Source organism: Pagrus major, chromosome 22 (genome assembly GCF_040436345.1).
Source record: "Pagrus major chromosome 22, Pma_NU_1.0".
NCBI lineage: Eukaryota > Metazoa > Chordata > Actinopteri > Spariformes > Sparidae > Pagrus > Pagrus major.
Window position 1 is genome coordinate 45,244 of NC_133236.1, and position 17,553 is coordinate 62,796.

At 43.1% G+C, this 17,553-nt stretch overlaps 1 protein-coding gene across 1 annotated transcript in view; it reads right to left on the reverse strand.

Moving 5' to 3' along the window:
• Positions 1–704: 704 nt before the first annotated feature.
• Positions 705–17,553, reverse strand: part of mdn1 (midasin AAA ATPase 1) — a 66,287-nt gene continuing 49,438 nt past the window's right edge. Inside the window, exons 76-101 of the mRNA XM_073492339.1 lie at positions 17,068–17,173; positions 16,756–16,871; positions 15,383–15,790; positions 15,075–15,301; positions 14,747–14,884; positions 13,801–13,997; positions 13,400–13,561; positions 13,153–13,290; positions 12,601–12,736; positions 11,724–11,899; positions 11,406–11,537; positions 11,038–11,188; positions 10,613–10,926; positions 10,361–10,519; positions 9,038–9,139; positions 8,749–8,947; positions 8,431–8,604; positions 8,105–8,262; positions 7,796–7,885; positions 6,343–6,458; positions 6,078–6,252; positions 5,908–5,981; positions 5,587–5,701; positions 4,717–4,783; positions 1,952–2,094; positions 705–1,870 (exon numbers count right to left, since the gene is read on the reverse strand). Coding sequence (XP_073348440.1) covers positions 1,685–1,870; positions 1,952–2,094; positions 4,717–4,783; positions 5,587–5,701; positions 5,908–5,981; positions 6,078–6,252; positions 6,343–6,458; positions 7,796–7,885; positions 8,105–8,262; positions 8,431–8,604; positions 8,749–8,947; positions 9,038–9,139; positions 10,361–10,519; positions 10,613–10,926; positions 11,038–11,188; positions 11,406–11,537; positions 11,724–11,899; positions 12,601–12,736; positions 13,153–13,290; positions 13,400–13,561; positions 13,801–13,997; positions 14,747–14,884; positions 15,075–15,301; positions 15,383–15,790; positions 16,756–16,871; positions 17,068–17,173 — 4,159 coding nt within the window. The 3' untranslated portion in view covers positions 705–1,684. The remainder of the gene's footprint in view (positions 1,871–1,951; positions 2,095–4,716; positions 4,784–5,586; positions 5,702–5,907; positions 5,982–6,077; positions 6,253–6,342; positions 6,459–7,795; positions 7,886–8,104; positions 8,263–8,430; positions 8,605–8,748; positions 8,948–9,037; positions 9,140–10,360; positions 10,520–10,612; positions 10,927–11,037; positions 11,189–11,405; positions 11,538–11,723; positions 11,900–12,600; positions 12,737–13,152; positions 13,291–13,399; positions 13,562–13,800; positions 13,998–14,746; positions 14,885–15,074; positions 15,302–15,382; positions 15,791–16,755; positions 16,872–17,067; positions 17,174–17,553) is intronic.

Genomic DNA, 17,553 nt, shown 5'->3' on the forward strand with positions numbered 1-17,553 from the left:
TAAGAGGCCCTATTAGCTGACGGTCGTATGCTTGCACTGGAACCTGGGATGATGGAGGAGTCACTGTGGTCAACAGGGCTCAGCTGACTGGGCTCAGCTGACCGGGCTCAGCCATCTCCCAGTGAACAACACAGCTGGACACCAGGTGGGGACTGAACACAGCCTCGGAGTATAAATTCACATGAAATATGGTATTTTTCTGTTTAGAAAGGAAAATAGGTGTAAAAACGTATCCTTCCTTGACATTTTGTGAGTTTATTTGGTTCATCTGTTAAACTAAGAAGCGAACTGACAGCCTTCACATCTCCCAACTGAAACTACTGGGATTATCGGACTATCCCTCTTGAGGTACAAAGTAGTATTGTGGGACAGGACAGACCGAGGTTAGCTGGTTAGCATCATGGTTAGCTTCAGTAGACATCAACACATGCAACACATAGAAGTCTTTGAAATGTCAACACTCGTGTTTCTTTACACTTTAAAACAAAAAAAAAATGTAATTACCTTTTATCAACAAAGGTCCCATATTATACTGTTTTTTTCATCAATTTCACACGGCTGTCAGAGGTCCAACAACACTGTATTCGAAATGTATTGCCCCAAACCCATCTGTGGTCCTGAATTTCAGCTGTCTAAAAGTCGCTCAAGTGAGCTCTACTGAGAGCAGGCTGAAATAAAAAGATGAGCACAAGCACAGACAGAGCAACCTTGTAAACGGTTTATTGTCAGGATCATTCATTTCTTAGTTTAACACATGGATGCAATGAAGAAACAACCTCATAAATATGACCGCCTGCGTACATGAAAGTCCACGTTACAAAACACAGAGGTGATAAACATTTCAATGTACATTTCACCACCTACTCCTAACAATCTCAGTTCAGAGCTCTGATTTAGCAGTATGGATATAAGATGAACACAGCAGATATGTGTCTTTAAACCACTAAAATGGGTTTTACTGGGGCATTTATCAAATCTGCAGTCCCTGTGCTTCAAAGTGCATGAGAGCTGAATTTCTAAAAATCCTGACAGAGGTGTGAGTGAGCTTCTGATCCATCACCCCGACAGCTCCATCAGGTGTGAAGCGAGATGCAATACTGTTTTTCTCTCCAAGGCACATTATGAAGTTCTTCTGAATGTCAGTCATGACCACACTAACATGCTACTGTTAGGTCACAACGTCAGGAAGGGTTCTGTCACAACACGATCCAACAACTCAGCTCTGTCAGCTCTGAGCATCTGTTGTTGTGTTCACATTGAAGATAAATGATTTGATGACCTTGGTAACACTGACTAAAACATCCACACAAACATGATTTCGGGGCTATTGTACAACGGGGACAGAGGTATTTACTGACTCTTCACTGAGGTGTTTCACACGCAAGGGAATCACATTTTTGTTTCTATCGTTTCATCTCAGACGTGCAATTTAAAGCAATTCTTGTTACATTACAAAAGAAACAGAGAATTCCCCTGATAACAAGGACACAACAGCAAAGGTTTCTATCAAACTCTACTAAAATCTACAGTAAAAATAAGAAAAATAAAGGCACATGTACAGCGGCAATCCGTCTTTTTTTTTCTTAGTCCTTTTGTTGTGGCTGAGAGGCTAGCAGCAGAGCGGCATTGTGCAGTTGGTTGCTGCCCACTCCTCCCATCCTGTGAAAGATGGCTTCTCATTGGTCTACTGATCGGCTGCCGTGACGAGCTCAAACCACTGTCTGAGTGCGTCGCTCAGGGTCTCTGGCAAGGCGTTGACATCTCGCAGGATGACGTAGAAGGGGAAGGGGAACTCTTCCATGTAGGAGCGGATCTCTGGCAGTTCGCCCGGCCCTTTGAATATGGGCACCTTGATGTCCAGTATGGAGTCCTGCAGCACAGCACCATGGTTTACTTACACATTGTGTCTGGAGATTTAGAGAATAATAAGGTCAAGTTTTTCTTTACTTACCCGCGAGTTGGGGTTGTCAAGCACCACGAAGATGATGAACACATTTGCACTGCGTGCTGCACGCACAGCTGCCATCACCCGCTCCTTCCCCTCCAGGAACAACCCCCTGCCATCAGACACGATGACCAGCAGCTGGGCTGTTTCTGTGGAGAGAGGTCAGGTCAGACAAACAGTGGAGGGTAACATCATAAGATGCAGCTGGTCAACGCACTTAAAATTGGTTTGTCTGCATGAGCCAAGTCTTTCAACATCCAGCAGTGACAACATGTTGTACTGATACACTCTGGAGGAAACTTCTATTTCCAATATTAAAGTGAGAATTTAAACCACTGGAGGTCAGTGAATGTAGTGGTTTCAGACCAAAAAGTTCAGAATTCTGACTTTAAAAAATACTAATTTTGAGGGGGCGCACTTGAGCATGAGTAGTGAGTAGACGTGTCTTCCACAGCTCCCGCAGAAATTTTTCAAATTTATACATTTTGGACCTCGTAACCGTTCAAACTTCGTTGGAAACACACACTAAGTGACTTTACTACTTTATGAGTGGATGAATGCCTCCCAAATTGGCCAAACAACAGAGTGAGAGAGCCATAACACGGGGCGACTCGAACTCCTCGGCTAGCGTTAGCGCAGAAACAGGTGCTAATGCTAACAACATGGAAGCGCTGGCGAATGCAGTTACTGCTGTGCAAGCCTCTTTCAACTCTTTTCGGGAGGAGAACCGGGCGTCTATTGCTTCTCTACATTTGATTCTGAGTGTGTATGGCCAACGAATTACTGATAGGGAGGACGGGCTGAATGAGGTCGACAAGAGACTGAGCAGCGTGGAAGCTTCCCAAACTTCGCTGGCTAAAGAGAACGATGCTTTGAGGGAGAAGATGGCGTACTTGGAAAACTACACTAGACGGCAGAATATACGCATTGTGGGGATATCAGAAAATACGGAGGGCCCACAACCAACAGATTTCATCACCAAACTACTCATCGATGTGCTTGGGGAAGACAGTTTTGAGAAGCCGCCATCGGTGGATAGAGCCCACAGGAGTTTGGCCCCAAAACCAGCAGATGGTGACTATATACCACGGCCATTCATTGTCAAGCTCCATCACTTTCAAACCAAAGAGTTCATCCTACGCCTCGCCAGACAGAAGGGCCAGCTCTCCTACAACGGATCAAGATTTCAAATCTTTCCTGACTACAGCCCAGATGTCAACAAAAGATGCACAGCCTTCTCCGAGTCCAAAAAGAAGCTCCACGCCGCTAACATCCAGTTCGGCCTCTACTACCCAGCCACTCTACAGTTCACACACAACGGGAAACACATGAAGTTCACCGACCCTGCGGAGGCGCTGACCTACGTTAATAACAATGTTACTGTTGATGACGGACGCCCCGCTTTACACGCTACAGAAAATGGTGATTGAGGTAACGTTAATGAACGGGTCAGTGATGCCAGTAATCACTTAAAAGAGACGGTGATATCATTGGATATGGTTATTCTGTTGTATTTTCTGACAGTATTTTTTATTTTTATAGTAATATAATATTAGTATTTTTTATGTGGCAGTGAACATTTTGTATGTGAATGTGTGTATACACATCACACATAACGCTACATGTGTACGCCCTCCTAATTTTTTATTTTTTTTTATGATCACCACCAGTCTCGTTACATTGACTTTCTATGGCCTATGGGTATCATGGTTTCTATAATGTGAAATGATGTCCCAGGTCATTTAATACACTGTTGGAGAGGTTCATCAATGGTTGAAAAGGGTATCCATCATTGCGGGTAGCATGCAAATGCAGGTTTGCAGTAGTTTGAAGTTTTCTGGGGGGGATAGCCTTCTTAAGGCTTGTTTATGTGTTATATGTAGTAGTTTTGATGTGGTATTTGTTTTATATACAGTTTGTGCACCTATTTGGCTTTTTTATCATCTAATGGGGTAGACACTGGTATTTTTGAATTGAGTGGTTCTAATGACACAGAGTAACTCACATCTTGTCCCAGATAAAGGTGACAGGAAAATTATAAGCTGGAATGTGAAGGGTCTGAATCAGGCAATCAAGAGAAAAAGGGTTCTCTCTCACTTACAACATCTTGGGGTTGGTATTGCTTTCCTACAGGAAACCCACCTTCAAAATTGAGACTAGTCTAAAATTCATAAAGAATGGGTAGGAGTACTTATACTCATTCATAAAAAGATTCCTTTCATTGTATCAGACACTATCTTGGACCCAAATGAGAAAAAAAGTTAGGATTCGGACTTAAACTCACAAAGCCAGAAGTCAAATACATTTTTCACAGTGGCCCTACTCCTCCTTCATATTAATATTTTTTTGAGCATTGAAGAAAATGTTTTTACACCACCTGCTGGAAAATGTAAAGAAATTTGGTAATGAATGCTGAACTTAACTGACCTACAGGATGATAACAGGATGTTAACTGACAGTATGACACATAAACATAAACCATATGCTGTAGAAAAATGTGTTTATACTCAGCAAAGTAACGTATCTGAAGTGGTCTTGACCTTACTGAACAATCTCCCCAGTTATAGCAGAGATTTACTAGTTCTCGCTCTATTTCAGTGTCCTGTAAACTGTGCTGACCAGCTTGTCTTGCAGACAGCCCAATGTGAGAGTGAGAGGCAACAAATTTGACTTTTGCTACCCAGATTCGGTAACATGGTGTCCATAAACTGCACAGCACACAATTACTGCTCTGTGTTTTTTTTACTTAACTACACAGCTTGAATCATTACCTGAGTTTATAGATCCAGGAATCTGCTGTCGTGCCGCTAGAAACATTTTTGTGGAGGTCTCCAAAAACTACAGAGAGAGAGAGAGAAAGAGAGAAAGAGAGAGAGAGAGAGAGAGATCTTTCATTGCAAGCCAAACGGTAGATCGAGCATTATAACATATCAAATTCAGATCAAGAAATAAGAAAAGGAAAACAAAATTAATAAAAAGAAGAACCATTTTTAAATGCCACAAACTTTGTATACTGAAGTGTTGTTGACATAATGGACTGCCTTCCTGTCTGTTTACAGCATTAAATGTTTTTAATTCATTATTTGCAGCATCACTGTACTCTTTATTAAATGGTATTTGATGTTTTCTCTATGTAATTTGATGTATCCGTCTCATAAAGGACTTTATATTGTTGGTTTTGAGAAGTGCTATAAAAACAAACTGCATTATTGTTAACTGACTGTAAAACCTTCTGGAGAAACCACAGACAGATCCATTTACCGGTGGTTTTGAAGTGTCAACCTGCTGTATGCCACCCTTGATCCTTAAAGGAACAGTTCAACCAAAAATGCAAAATTTAGTCATTATCTCTTCACCCTAATGCTGATAGAAAGTCAGGTGAAGTTTTGTATTACACATAACATTTCTGCTCCACAGCAAAACAGCGTTGGATTGGCCAAACAAGACAAAAAAAAAACAAAACAAAACATAAAATGGCTCCATACGGCATAATCAAAGTCTACGGAAGCCCAGACATTGCAAATCGATTTCAAAATATGTTATTCACAAACCTTTTAAAGCCAAAATCTTCTAACTAAAACTAAATGTATTATTTTCAATACTTGTCAGGAACAAAAGGAGTAGTACAACGGAATCCCCACCTGTGCTATTCTGGTCTTCTTCTGTTGGAACTGACAGAGTCTGAGGATCCGAGCCCCCGACTCGTCATTGAACTGCTGCTGGAAGGGGTGGAGCAGCTGCACCTGCTCGCCAAAACTGCACACAAGCAGGCGTTAAAGGTTTGCTTCTAGTATACTAGCAAGTTTACGCAGTCACACCACAAACTGTATATTTCAGTGCATTTCATTTCCTACTTGTACTGTGTTTTTAGTTTTGTTCTGAGGTCTAGATGTTTGTTATCTGGCTGCACAATAAGTTCTTCTCTATCTTTACTGCATCACACTGAACATGTGTAACCTTACCTGCACACAGACACCTGTCCCACCTCCAGCAGTGTGAGAGCGTTGATTATCACTGCCAGGGATTCAAAAGCCAGCTGCACCACACACACAAACACAGCAGTAGTTTAGTTGGACACATTCAACCCTACTTTTTACTTCATGTAATCATTAGGATTAGCATGTCAGGTCACCTGTTTGGAGTGGTTGTCCACCATGCTGGAGGAGTCGTCCACAGCCAGACAGATCTGGTACTCCCTCTTGCTGGGCTTGGTCCTCCTCAGCCAGATCTTGTCTTTCCTGAACTGACTGGCAATGTAGGGGATCACCTTCCTCATGTTCAGACGCTTCCCTGTGCGGTAATCACCTCTGTGGAACATCACACACATCTTTAACAACATAACAATGATTTAACCTTTCCAATAGAACACATGATGTAGTGAGTGTGTTGGTGCTGACTTGAGTTTGGCGGCCTGCGTGGGCTCCAGGATGAGGCGAAGCTGCTCGCACAGCTGCTGGGAGAGAGCTGAGGTCAGACTCTGGTACTGGTGCCACATGGAGGCTGCTGCACTCTCCTGGAACACATCAGTCAAGAGTTACAACCTGGACTTCACACAGTCTGAACTACATAGTAAGACTCTTGATATGGTTCAAATTACGAGGACAACTATTTGACATATTTAGACCGTTTATGATTTATAAAAATACTCTTGTGTCATCATCACTGTCATCATCATTGGAGAAGAAAGTGGGTGTTTTGGATTAAGAGCAGCGGACTGTGAGACCATCACAGCCCATGGGGTCTTTTGACCATCCAATCTGACCGTTTGGACTGCCCCAGGTAGGAAGAGAGTCAGAACAGGAGCCATGCTAATCCAGCTTGGTTTAAGGCTGCTCCTGGCTAATGTCTGGTCACAGGAAAAGGAAATGGACAAAATGGGGCTCAGTCTGCAAAACAATGTGTAATCAGAGACAGTTGTGCCCACAGAGACCTGTCTCAATCACATCTTGGATCAAGCTGTTGCAGTGGAGACCAATCTCCACCACAACATCTCAGATCAAGCTGTTGCAGTGGAGACCTGTCTCCACCACAACATCTTGGATCAAGCTGTTGCAGTGGAGACCTGTCTCCACCACAACATCTCAGATCAAGCTGTTGCAGTGGAGACCTGTCTCCACCACAACATCTTGGATCAAGCTGTTGCAGTGGAGACCTGTCTCCACCACAACATCTCGGATCAAGCTGTTGTAGTCGACGGGTGGACCGTGCTGAGCACAGGACTGCAGCTGGACGAGGAGAGGTGGACTCTGTCCATTAACTTTGACTGTGTGTGAGCACCAAACATCGATGTTATAAACAGTGTTACCCAGATGTGGACCTTTTGATATGAAGATGCCGACCACATTATCATCACCATCTTGTTGCTGCTGCTTACATACATCCTGATGCAGCAGATTCAAAAGATGTACTACGTGTTTATGTATGTTTGTATATGAATAACTGATATGCATTCTGTAATTTGTGTAGCATGATTTCGTGATGCAACCCTGTGTTGTGTAATGACAAATAAATTACCTTGTACATTGTAAATTGTTCCGTTGTTTGTCTGTTTTAGTGTAATATTTAAGACTTTGTTGTGCTGTAGATCCAGTGTCTGCACAGTTTGTTTGAATTTGTAAATTGGCCGGATGTGCTATGCCCTTCCACTGTCTGATTTCCTGTCTGGCTCGATTTACTCTGTGCAGCCTACAGACAGCTACGGTCCGCTTCCATCAAAAATAGCCTTGGTGCTCAGGTTCTCGAAACAGCAATTACATGTATTATATATAAACCAGTATAATACAGTGTTTCACTCTCTTAGTAAACAGTGGAAGAAGAGTCATTTGGAAAGGAACTTGGGGTCAGACTCACCTCCTCCTGAGTTCCTGGAGGCAGTTTGTGCCAGGCCTCCAACTGCAGCTCCATCTCCCTCCTGATCTCCTCTGGATCTCTCTCTGCTTTCTGCAAACATACACACACACACACACAAATACAAACACACGCGCACACACAGCGTTGAGGTCTGACTTTGATAACTCAATGCAATTTAAGAATTCTCTGACAGAGTTCACAGCAGCAGCGAAACAAAAGTGTCTCAGTCCTTTGACCAGAGCATATTTGAGTAAGACAGAGTACTAAGTGCAAATAAGTAAGTAATGAGAACAGGAGGTTTGTCTCTACCTGCATGGTGTCCAGCAGCAGCTCAGGAACTGTGTGAATTGTGGATTCTGTGCTTCTCTCTGCTCGCTCCTCTTCTCTGAGATTTAGTCGGTCCTTCCACCTCTCCTCCTCCTCGCCCTCTCCCTGATTCTGCACCTCCATCTCTCCACTGTCAACACCTGCACAAGACGGGGAAGTCAGGGGATGTGCAGGTTTCACAAAACCACGACATGGACTTCTGTTTGCATCTTTAAATGTTATCTATTCTAAGTGCAATTCAAGAACACACACTGTCTGTTTAATGAAGTTACTGAGTCCTCAGAGCAGGATGAGAAGGAATGGGTCACCTTTCTGGGAGGCCTTGGTAGAGTCCAGCTGCTCAGGCTTCAGCTCCTGGACCTCAGCAGCCTGAAGGTCCTCTTCCTGGTTCTCCATTTCCATGGCTACATCCTCATCGTTCTGGTCTTCATCCTGGTCCTGCTGAGGCCCTGCTGCTTTCTGCTGGTCTGCACTGGCAACATCTGGAAATGGCAGGATGCAGCAAAGACCAGAAAATGTGACATTTTCTTGACTTCAACAACTGCTGTGATGGCTAAACACTCACATATCAAACTGTTACTGAATACCACTGGGAGTGTTATGCGTGTACGGGGGTAATTACTGACCATATGTCTGTGTGTCATAGGCTGTCTCTCCCTGTTTGATGTGCTCATACAGGTCTGACTCCTGCTGGGCGTCACTCTGCCTGCTGTCGTCAGCACAATCCTTGCTGCTCTCCACTGTACGCAGACGCTTGTTAACACGTTCATTGTAGTCACCGGTCGACCGCTCGTTGTCTGCTTGACCAGGTTTCCTTTTGAAGCTCTGGAACGGTACAGAAAGTTTAAACAAAGTGATAAGATGAACTGGGAAAAAAAGGGAGGAACGTGTAGATTTTCTGAGGCGCCGTCGTACCTGAGTCTTGTTCTGAGTCTGCATCTGTGAAGCCATTCTTGCTGTCAGCTTCGACTGGTGGCCCTCTGATTGGCTGGCATCAGCGGCTCCGCTCCCATGCTCCTAACAAACCAGAACAAAGGAAATGTTTGATATTTCATCTTCTTCTTATGGGGACAATTTGAGGGTGGATGATGAACATGATGAATACTTTGGTGCTCGTCATTTTAATTAAGAACGATCTTCAACTGAATGGCTTTCAGTGTGAAAAACAGTGTTCATAGGAGAGTGAAGTTGACATTCTACGTCAAAGAGTTGAAGCAAATCTGTTGAATAACTTGTTCTAAATCTAATCGAAACTTCATGGCTTATACAAAAACACCTTATTTTACTGGTGGACATGGCCAACACAATAACTGCACAGAAACAGGACCTTTCAATGTAATGAGTCACATCTTAAGAGGTACATGTACAGTATATACAGTGGTGGAACTGGCCCCAATTCACTGGGAGAAGCCTACTTTACGAATGCTAGCAAAGTGCTTTTCATGAATTGCACAACAGTATAGGGCCATTATCTTATTTTCACGGCCCTTGTCAATTTCATCTTTGCAATTTAAGCTTTAATTTTGAACATTTACATTTAAGCTTTTGTATTTTAAAATTTAACTTTTTCATTTAAATCATATTACATTTTCAAACTATCTTTTTACACTTGAAATGTACTGTATTGAAATGTACTAATGTAAATGTAAGTTCCTTTTTTTTTCAGCGGACTAATAGTTACTTTTAACCATTAGCCCAATGCATGGCTTAAAGAAGCATGGCAGCCTCTGCCATCAGTGTATGAATGTGTGAATGAATGGATGATTGAGACAAGTGTTGCTTAGTCTGTACAATACAAAAGCGCCATATAATTGCAAGTCCATTTAGCATCTCTTCAACCATCGTTTTATAGAGATAAAATTCAAGTCCAATTGTTCAGCATTTGTTTACCACACTGCCTCCAGCAGGGGTCTGGCTCCCTTTATAGAAATGTTGAAAACATTACAATATATTGTATATAATATAATATTAAAATTGATTACCTATCTTCACATTTCCTGTTGATGAGGATTGCTGAGTAATTTCCAGAGTTTTGTTCTCTTAGATTCGAAACAACCCCCAATTTGGGACAGTGGCAACAAACGACTGGGAAAGTTTTGGAATTCTCCAAAAACAACTGTTTGGAACATTCCACAGGTAAACAGGTTCATAGGTAACAGGTGAGAGTATCGTGACTGGGTATAAAAGGTGTGTCCCTCCTCGTAAAGAAGTACTGGGTCTAACTGATGAGTCGAGTACCTCTTTAGCTTGGTCTCTCTCTGACGCCTCTCCTGCCAGCTCCACAGCTGTATCACTCTGAACGTTCTGCTCTCCAGTCTGACCGTCTGTGTTGTGCTCCTTCCTCTCAGCAGACTCTGGCTGCTCCTCATTGTCACCAGCTCCTTCGTCCTCCTCCTCCTGTAAGCATTAAGTCCAAATAGTGACACAATAAAACTATGTGTGCGGACAGCTCCTGTGTTTAAAGGTATAGTAGTTCTTTGGCATCCATACCTTTGGTTTTTCTCCTTTGTCATTTGGAATAGCCAGATCTTCCTCTTTTCCTGCCTCCTGTCCTCTTTCCTCTTTTTCCTCCTCCTCCTCTTCATCCTTCACAGCAGATTCCTCGTCTGCTTCTGTGTTCTCTCCTCCTCCCTCACTCTCATCTTCTTCAGTCTTGGGCTCCTGACCGTTCTCCTCTCCTGGTTGGTCCGTCTGTTCCTGCTCCATCTCCTCTGCTCCCTTCTCCTCCTCATCTCCATCCTTCTGTCCGTCTTCCTTCTCATCCAGGGCTGTGGCTTTCTCGTCGATGTCAAATGGATTCTCCTCTGAGGAGGGAAAATGCCAGGGGAAGTGGAAGTGAGCACAGAGCTCATTTGAATGCCAAAACAAACCGACCCTCACTTTGAATATTCCAAAACATTAACAGCAGGTCTCACCATCACCCTCGCCCTCTCCGTCATCTCCATCATCTCCACCCTTATCATCCTGGTCCAGATTGAGATCCTCAGGCAGATCCATGGCCTCAGGCTCAGGCCGCTTGTCCTGCTGACCGTGGTAGGGGTCCACTTCATTCTCATCAAACTCCCTCTGGAGAACAGCAGGAACACAGATGAGAAAGAGGAAAGCCATAAAATTTAATGGAAATTAGTGACATGATGGAAATATGCATCAGTAATTCTGGATGAAATTTGAAAGGAGAAAAGTAAAAAGTGAAGGGAATATTAATAATTAATGGTTAATACAGTTGACTGTGTGCAGGAAAGACTATCTGTGACTTTCTTCACTTCTTTTAAAAAAAGATCACCTCATCTCCTTGTTCATTGACTTTCTCTTTCTCCTCGTCGTTGATCTGTTCATCTTTGTCCTGGTTTTTCTTGTCTTTGTTGGGGTCTGCAGCATCCAAATTGTCATCCTTAGCCACCAGCTCTGACTCACCCTGAGAGAATCCAGTGTTGACAGAAAATTAGGACACAACAAAGGCAACATCTGAGGGGTTAAAATCAGATTCACTAAGAAATATTTGATAGGTATGTTTCTCAATACATGGAAACAGCTGATCTTTACATTCTTTTTTTAAAATGTGTTTTGTTCATCAGCCCTGTGGTCACTCTGTGGTCTGTACCTGGTCCATGCCCTGGCCTGACTCTTCCTCCTTGTCACTTCCTTCCTCCTCCTCATCATCCTCATCATCCCCCCACATTCTCTCATCCAGAGTGTCCGTCTGTCCTTCACCCAGGTCGCCCATCTTTTTATCCAGCTCCTCCTCATCCTCTTTAGACGAGTCATCATTCTCGTCACCTGCAAACAATTCAAAGAATCCACTGAGCAGTAATTCCACTGAAATTCACATATTACATATCAAAAGCCACCTGCACTAAATCATTTTATAGAAGTTTAATTTGTGTTTGTCTTCTGATATGATAAAAAGCTACCTTCCCTGGCTAACTGCCCCTGTGCGTTTATGCTCCAATTCTATGATTTTGCCTTTTCAACACAAATGTAATTTTTTCTGCTCAGTGTCTCGCCATAAAAAAACAAAAACAAAAAGATGTTTGCCAGGTGTTGCGTGGGGAGAGCTGCTGCTCCGCTGATCAGAGCCGGCCAGCTCTGGAGGAGAGAGTTGGCTGCAGAGCCAGACATTCTGGAGGAATAAACACCTGGAGTCATTGGATTCTGCTATGAATTCTGTTAGTTTGTTCCTGAACATGACGAGAAGATAGGGTGGGCAGTGGCCAACTTTGAAGGCGAGCTGTAGGCTGCCCACCCAATCATAAGTTAGACACAGTACTGGTATATTCTGTGCTTTTTTCTATTGGCTGAACTTTTTTCCTAACTTCTGATTGGCTGGGCAAGATGCAGGTTTGGGTGGGGTGACCCAACCCCTGCCCACAGCCATTGGCGGCCTAGGCCAGCAATTGCGACCGGAAGTCGAGAGACAAACCTGGAAATGAGCGGGCTGCATACAGTTAGCTCACCAGGCTACAGACAGTTCAGGTTACCTGGTTCATTCTCATCCCCATCATGCATTTGACCATCAAAGTCCTCTGACATCTCGATAGCGTTATCTTCCTCCTTGATTTTTTCTTTATTCTCCTGTTCTTCCTTTTCCTGGCCCTCTTGGAAAGTGTCCTCCACCTGGAAGAGTATAGAGATAGCTTTATGAGAAATGTTCCTTATACTGTTTCAGGTTATCACTGGTTAAAGATTCACTTTAAAACTCTTTGAACATTACTTTTGGCTATATCTTTTTTGGCATAGTCAACACATGTCGTAGTTAGACATGCCGAAGATTGTTATTTTGAATTATGATATTCAGAAATACACTCAGTTGGCATGTCAGCTGTAATTTAAATGTGTTACTGCAGTTTTTGTGGAAATAAGTTCTCACCATGTTTACTACTGCCACTCACCAACTTTCCCCAGTGCCTTTAACTACATCCCACAGCCTTCAGCAGCCTCTTTCTGTTCTGAACAATCCCAGGTGATGAGGCCATGAAATGCAATTGAAAACTCCAGACAAAACAGCTAGTAAGTGGATGTAATTTCATCACCTGATCTTCATTCTCGATCTTGTCACTGACGTCTTTGGTGCCCTCGCCTTCTCCTATACCACCGCCCTCGTAGTCGTGAAACTCTGTGGCACCTTCTCCATCTCCACCGGCCATCAGCTCTTGAGGCAGGCAGAAGCCCTGGGGAGGAGACCACAGCAATCTTTTAGCTTTAAGTTCAACTTAATATCTTAATACCTGTATTAGTTTTGATCTAAATGAGACTGAGTAACATTTGTTGTGCGTGTACCTTCTGAGCGAGCTCAGTGAAGATGCTGGCCAGCACAGACAGCAGTTTGCCTGTGCTCCTGTGTGCTCCCAGTGACACAGACAGGTAGTAACGCACCAGGTCAGAGTAAATCCCCAACAGAGGCTCCAGACGCACCAGCATCCTGCACGCCGTGTTTACTTCCTACACACACACACAAATACAGTTGTTCAAATATGATATGTTGATAAAATTATGATTTAAGAATATGTATGTTTTGGTGAGTTTTGTTTAGTTTATGTCAAATTTGATTGGAGTGTGTTTAATGATGACTTAACAAGGCAAATGATCGTATTAGTTCTGTCAAAGAGAAGATGTACAGTTGTATTTTTCTGTTCAGTGTGTTGAAGGTGTCATACTGTATGCAAGGCTGCAGTTGGTACCTGCAGTTGTGGCGGCTGACAGGAGTCTCTGTGTGTCCTCAGGCGGCTCAGCAGCCTCTCCAGACCACCACCAACATCTGCCACACACAGAGCCTCCACCTCAGCTGCCAGCTTCTCCTCCAGGAGTCGAGTGAGGTGACCAGGCTTCAGCAGGTCCTCCACAGGTTCTTCATCCCCCTCCTCTTCTTCAGCACCCTCTGAAACATTAGACAACATCATGTACATAACCATAAATACTGTTGGAAAAAAATATTCTGCTTTTGAGGAGATTTTAAACATATTTTGTCAGTGTCTGTGCATTTTTCACCTTTCGCACATTCATGACAACTTAAATGTTCCCTGTGTAGTTTAGATCTCTAGTAGTGCTGTGGAGCTGGTTTAGTCTGACTGTGTTCATGTTTTGCACTTGCATGCCGGTGACGCCATACACAGTCCAGTCAGTAGTTTCACACTGTTCCACTGATATACAGGCGGCGGTTCAGTGACGCAAAACGCACTGTATGTATGATGCCCTCTCAGAATACAGCACTCGTCAAAGTTGCTCAAATACACTATGGCTCCTTTTGCATCATGCTGAATGAAGGATCAGATTTTGTTGCAAGGAAACTTTGGGTCATATAACGATCCTGTCCAGGTCGTGACTGGCAGTAAAATGATTTGGGAGCTGTTCGGCTGGCACACATTAGAGCCACTTCTGAAGAATGTGCAACTAGCTTTGATAACTGTTGCTAACACAGTTCACCTCCTTGTGGCTACAAAGAAGTTCTCAAGACCAAAGACTGTTACTAGACAGTTGTATTTGATAAAGCAGCAGCTGTAACAGTGTTATACTGCTGCCTTCAACATTCTACATTGGAATGAACCAACATTTGATACAGAATTTGAAGGGCTGGTTTACACAAAAGTGAACAGAGAGCACTGCTGGCTTTGAATGCATCATTCTCACCTCTCTTGACGTCTCCATGCTGCTCTCTCTGTTCATCTCTCTCACTTCTCTTTACAAGTGTCTGGACAGCACACAGCACTGTGTTGATGTTTGTCTCGAGCTCAGCAGAGAACTCAGTACAGAAGGCAGGCTGGTCAGCTACGGAGGAAATAAGGAGAGGATCTGTATAATAGAACCATGGTACTACATAGGATTTCATCTCATCATACAGTCTGAGTGCTGCTTTTTAACAGCAAAAGTTATTTTTTCAACCCCTTACTTTGTCTTCATGTCTATTAGTAATATCTGAAGGACTGACAGTATTGGGCTCAGTGATCAGTGTATTCACCTGAGTTCTGGTGTCCCAGGGAGAGCAGCTGTGTCTTCCAGGTGGTGAACTCAGTGATGCTAGCCTCCACCTGTCCTCTGACATACTGCAGGCTCTGGGTGATGGCTGGCTGGCTGTCTGCACTGCTGACACATGTGGCCGGGGTGAAGAGCTGCTCCACGCTGGGCATCTGAGCCACCACAGCTCCCAGCTGGTCGAAGGCTGAGCAGCATGTGGCAAAATGGTTCCTGTGGAAAAATACAGTGTTGCTGGGACTGCTTCTGTCTTTTGTTACTGCTACATCTGATTTCAAATTCAGCTCATTTTACCATGTGTGGAGTACTCTCTCAGAGGTCTGCCGTGCCACATTATCCAGTTCCACCTTCAGGCTCTGCGTCTGCTTCAACATTGCATTCATGTGCTGGTTTAGCTGGCACCAGGCGGCATCTCCTCTCCGCATCAGACAGCCTGGGGGCTGGCGATGTGCTGCCAGCGGGGACGGGCACCTCAGGGTGTGCTGCCTGCAGCTGCTGGTCTCCTCCTTCCGCTGGAGGTCCTCCGGGCAGCACTGATGCAGCCAGGCCAGCTGCTGTAGGAGGGTGGTGCACTGGGCAGCCAGTGCCTGGCCTCTACTGACCCAACCATGAAGAGATGCCTGGGGTGGGAGGGCACACCCTGGGTCCTCACTGTGGCTCTGCAGGTGGGCCTTGAGACCCTGGACGCTGTTTGTTAACCTCCTGAGAGTGGTGATGAGATATATTATAGTAGTATATTTATCATAACAGTAACAAAGTGTATACGATAAAAGTGTTTTGCCATTTTAACTAGATGCCAGCATTGAATTAGACTCATTTACATTATTATTCCATACCAAGGGTGTAAACTACAAAATCTGAAGATCTAATCAAGTTTAATAAGCTTAGATTAAAAATCTATTGCTCTTGTTTCAAGTATTAATGGATTACATGGTGATTTCAATGGAAGATATTTTGACTTAATTCAAGTAAATGTCACTTGTCTTGTATTGATAAGCAATTTTGTTTTTATTTGAATTCATTTTAACGAGATACGAGGGACATGTGTAAAAGAAAACCCACTTTGAGGCTAAAAGACTTAATTTAAGGACTAAAATAAGATTGTGCTAAATTTAAATTTAAGAGTGCAAAAATAATTAACCCTAACTAACCCTAATTATCTTAAAGGAGCACTATGTAGACTTGGAGAAGAAATTCAAACTCAAACAATATTTACAATATTGATGAGGTAATAATAAAAACTTGGAAATATACATTTTTTTCCATAACTGAAGAAACAAGCTGTTGTCAGAGGAAAATAAGGTCCCAGAACCCTGTTTGAAGCTAGAAAGGTGGCAGGGTCCGCCAACTATAAACAGTATGAAATTGTTTTGTCCTTTAAGATCAGTTTGTTTATTCAGTCTTGAAAATGAAGAGTTTGTTTATTTAGTTTGTTTAGGCAGAAAAAAAATCAGTCAATAAAGATCTCTCTCTTCTGATTAAACTTTCTTCCCCGAAACTATACAGTGCACCTTTAAGATTTGTTGTCATGTAAAATTATCTTATTGCACGGACAGATAATATGACCAGTGTTAAGTCATTTTGCATGTTACAATAACACAGCCAACTTCTGTCCCTTTGTTCCAGACTATATTGAGTAAACATAGTGACTGTCGCAGCAGACTGACCTGAGATGGACCCACTGCTCAGTGAGCTCGGCCAGTCGATCCCTTTGTTTGAGGAGCAGCTTGAAAAGGTGAGAGGAGAAACCTCTACAGCGTTCTATGTTCCCCAGGCCCAGCTCCTAAGACGCACACACACACATGCACTTTAGCCTACAGTGACAAAATACACAGGAAATACACAGCGGAACTGCAGGTGCTACATTTGATCCTAATCTGTAATCCCAGGGCTTCACTATCATAACATTTAGACAAAGAGCTTTAAGAGTAAAAAATGCTACCAGTAATAATATTTTGGAAAACCAGTGTCTGTGTCACCTTGGCAGCCTGCTGAAGAGCAGTCTGCAGGGCTGTTCTCCGAGCCCATGAACGATAGAAGTACTTCTGACATCCATCCCATGCTGTCAGCAACTCTGTAAACAACCTACAACATCAAGAAGACAGAGAAAAGGGATTTCAAAGAGCAGAGAAAATATATTCTAGTGTTGTCCTCTACTAAGGATTTACATCACATTGAACCTGGTTACTCAGTCAAATGAGCAATTACATAAATTCAATAAACTGCAAGTGAAAACAAGTGAGACTAAAAAGTGAGAATCTAAGTTTAGCTGAACGGTGACTGCTGAAGCAACATTATGGGATTGTGGTAAATGCTTAATTGTAGTGTAACAGTAGCACAACTGAATCACTAATGTCGCTTATACAACAGGAAGTAAACAGTGAGTGTATTTCCTTTCTTAACATTTTGTGAGTTCATTTTGTTCACTTATTAGACTTATTTGCAAACGTGCTGCTTTTACATCA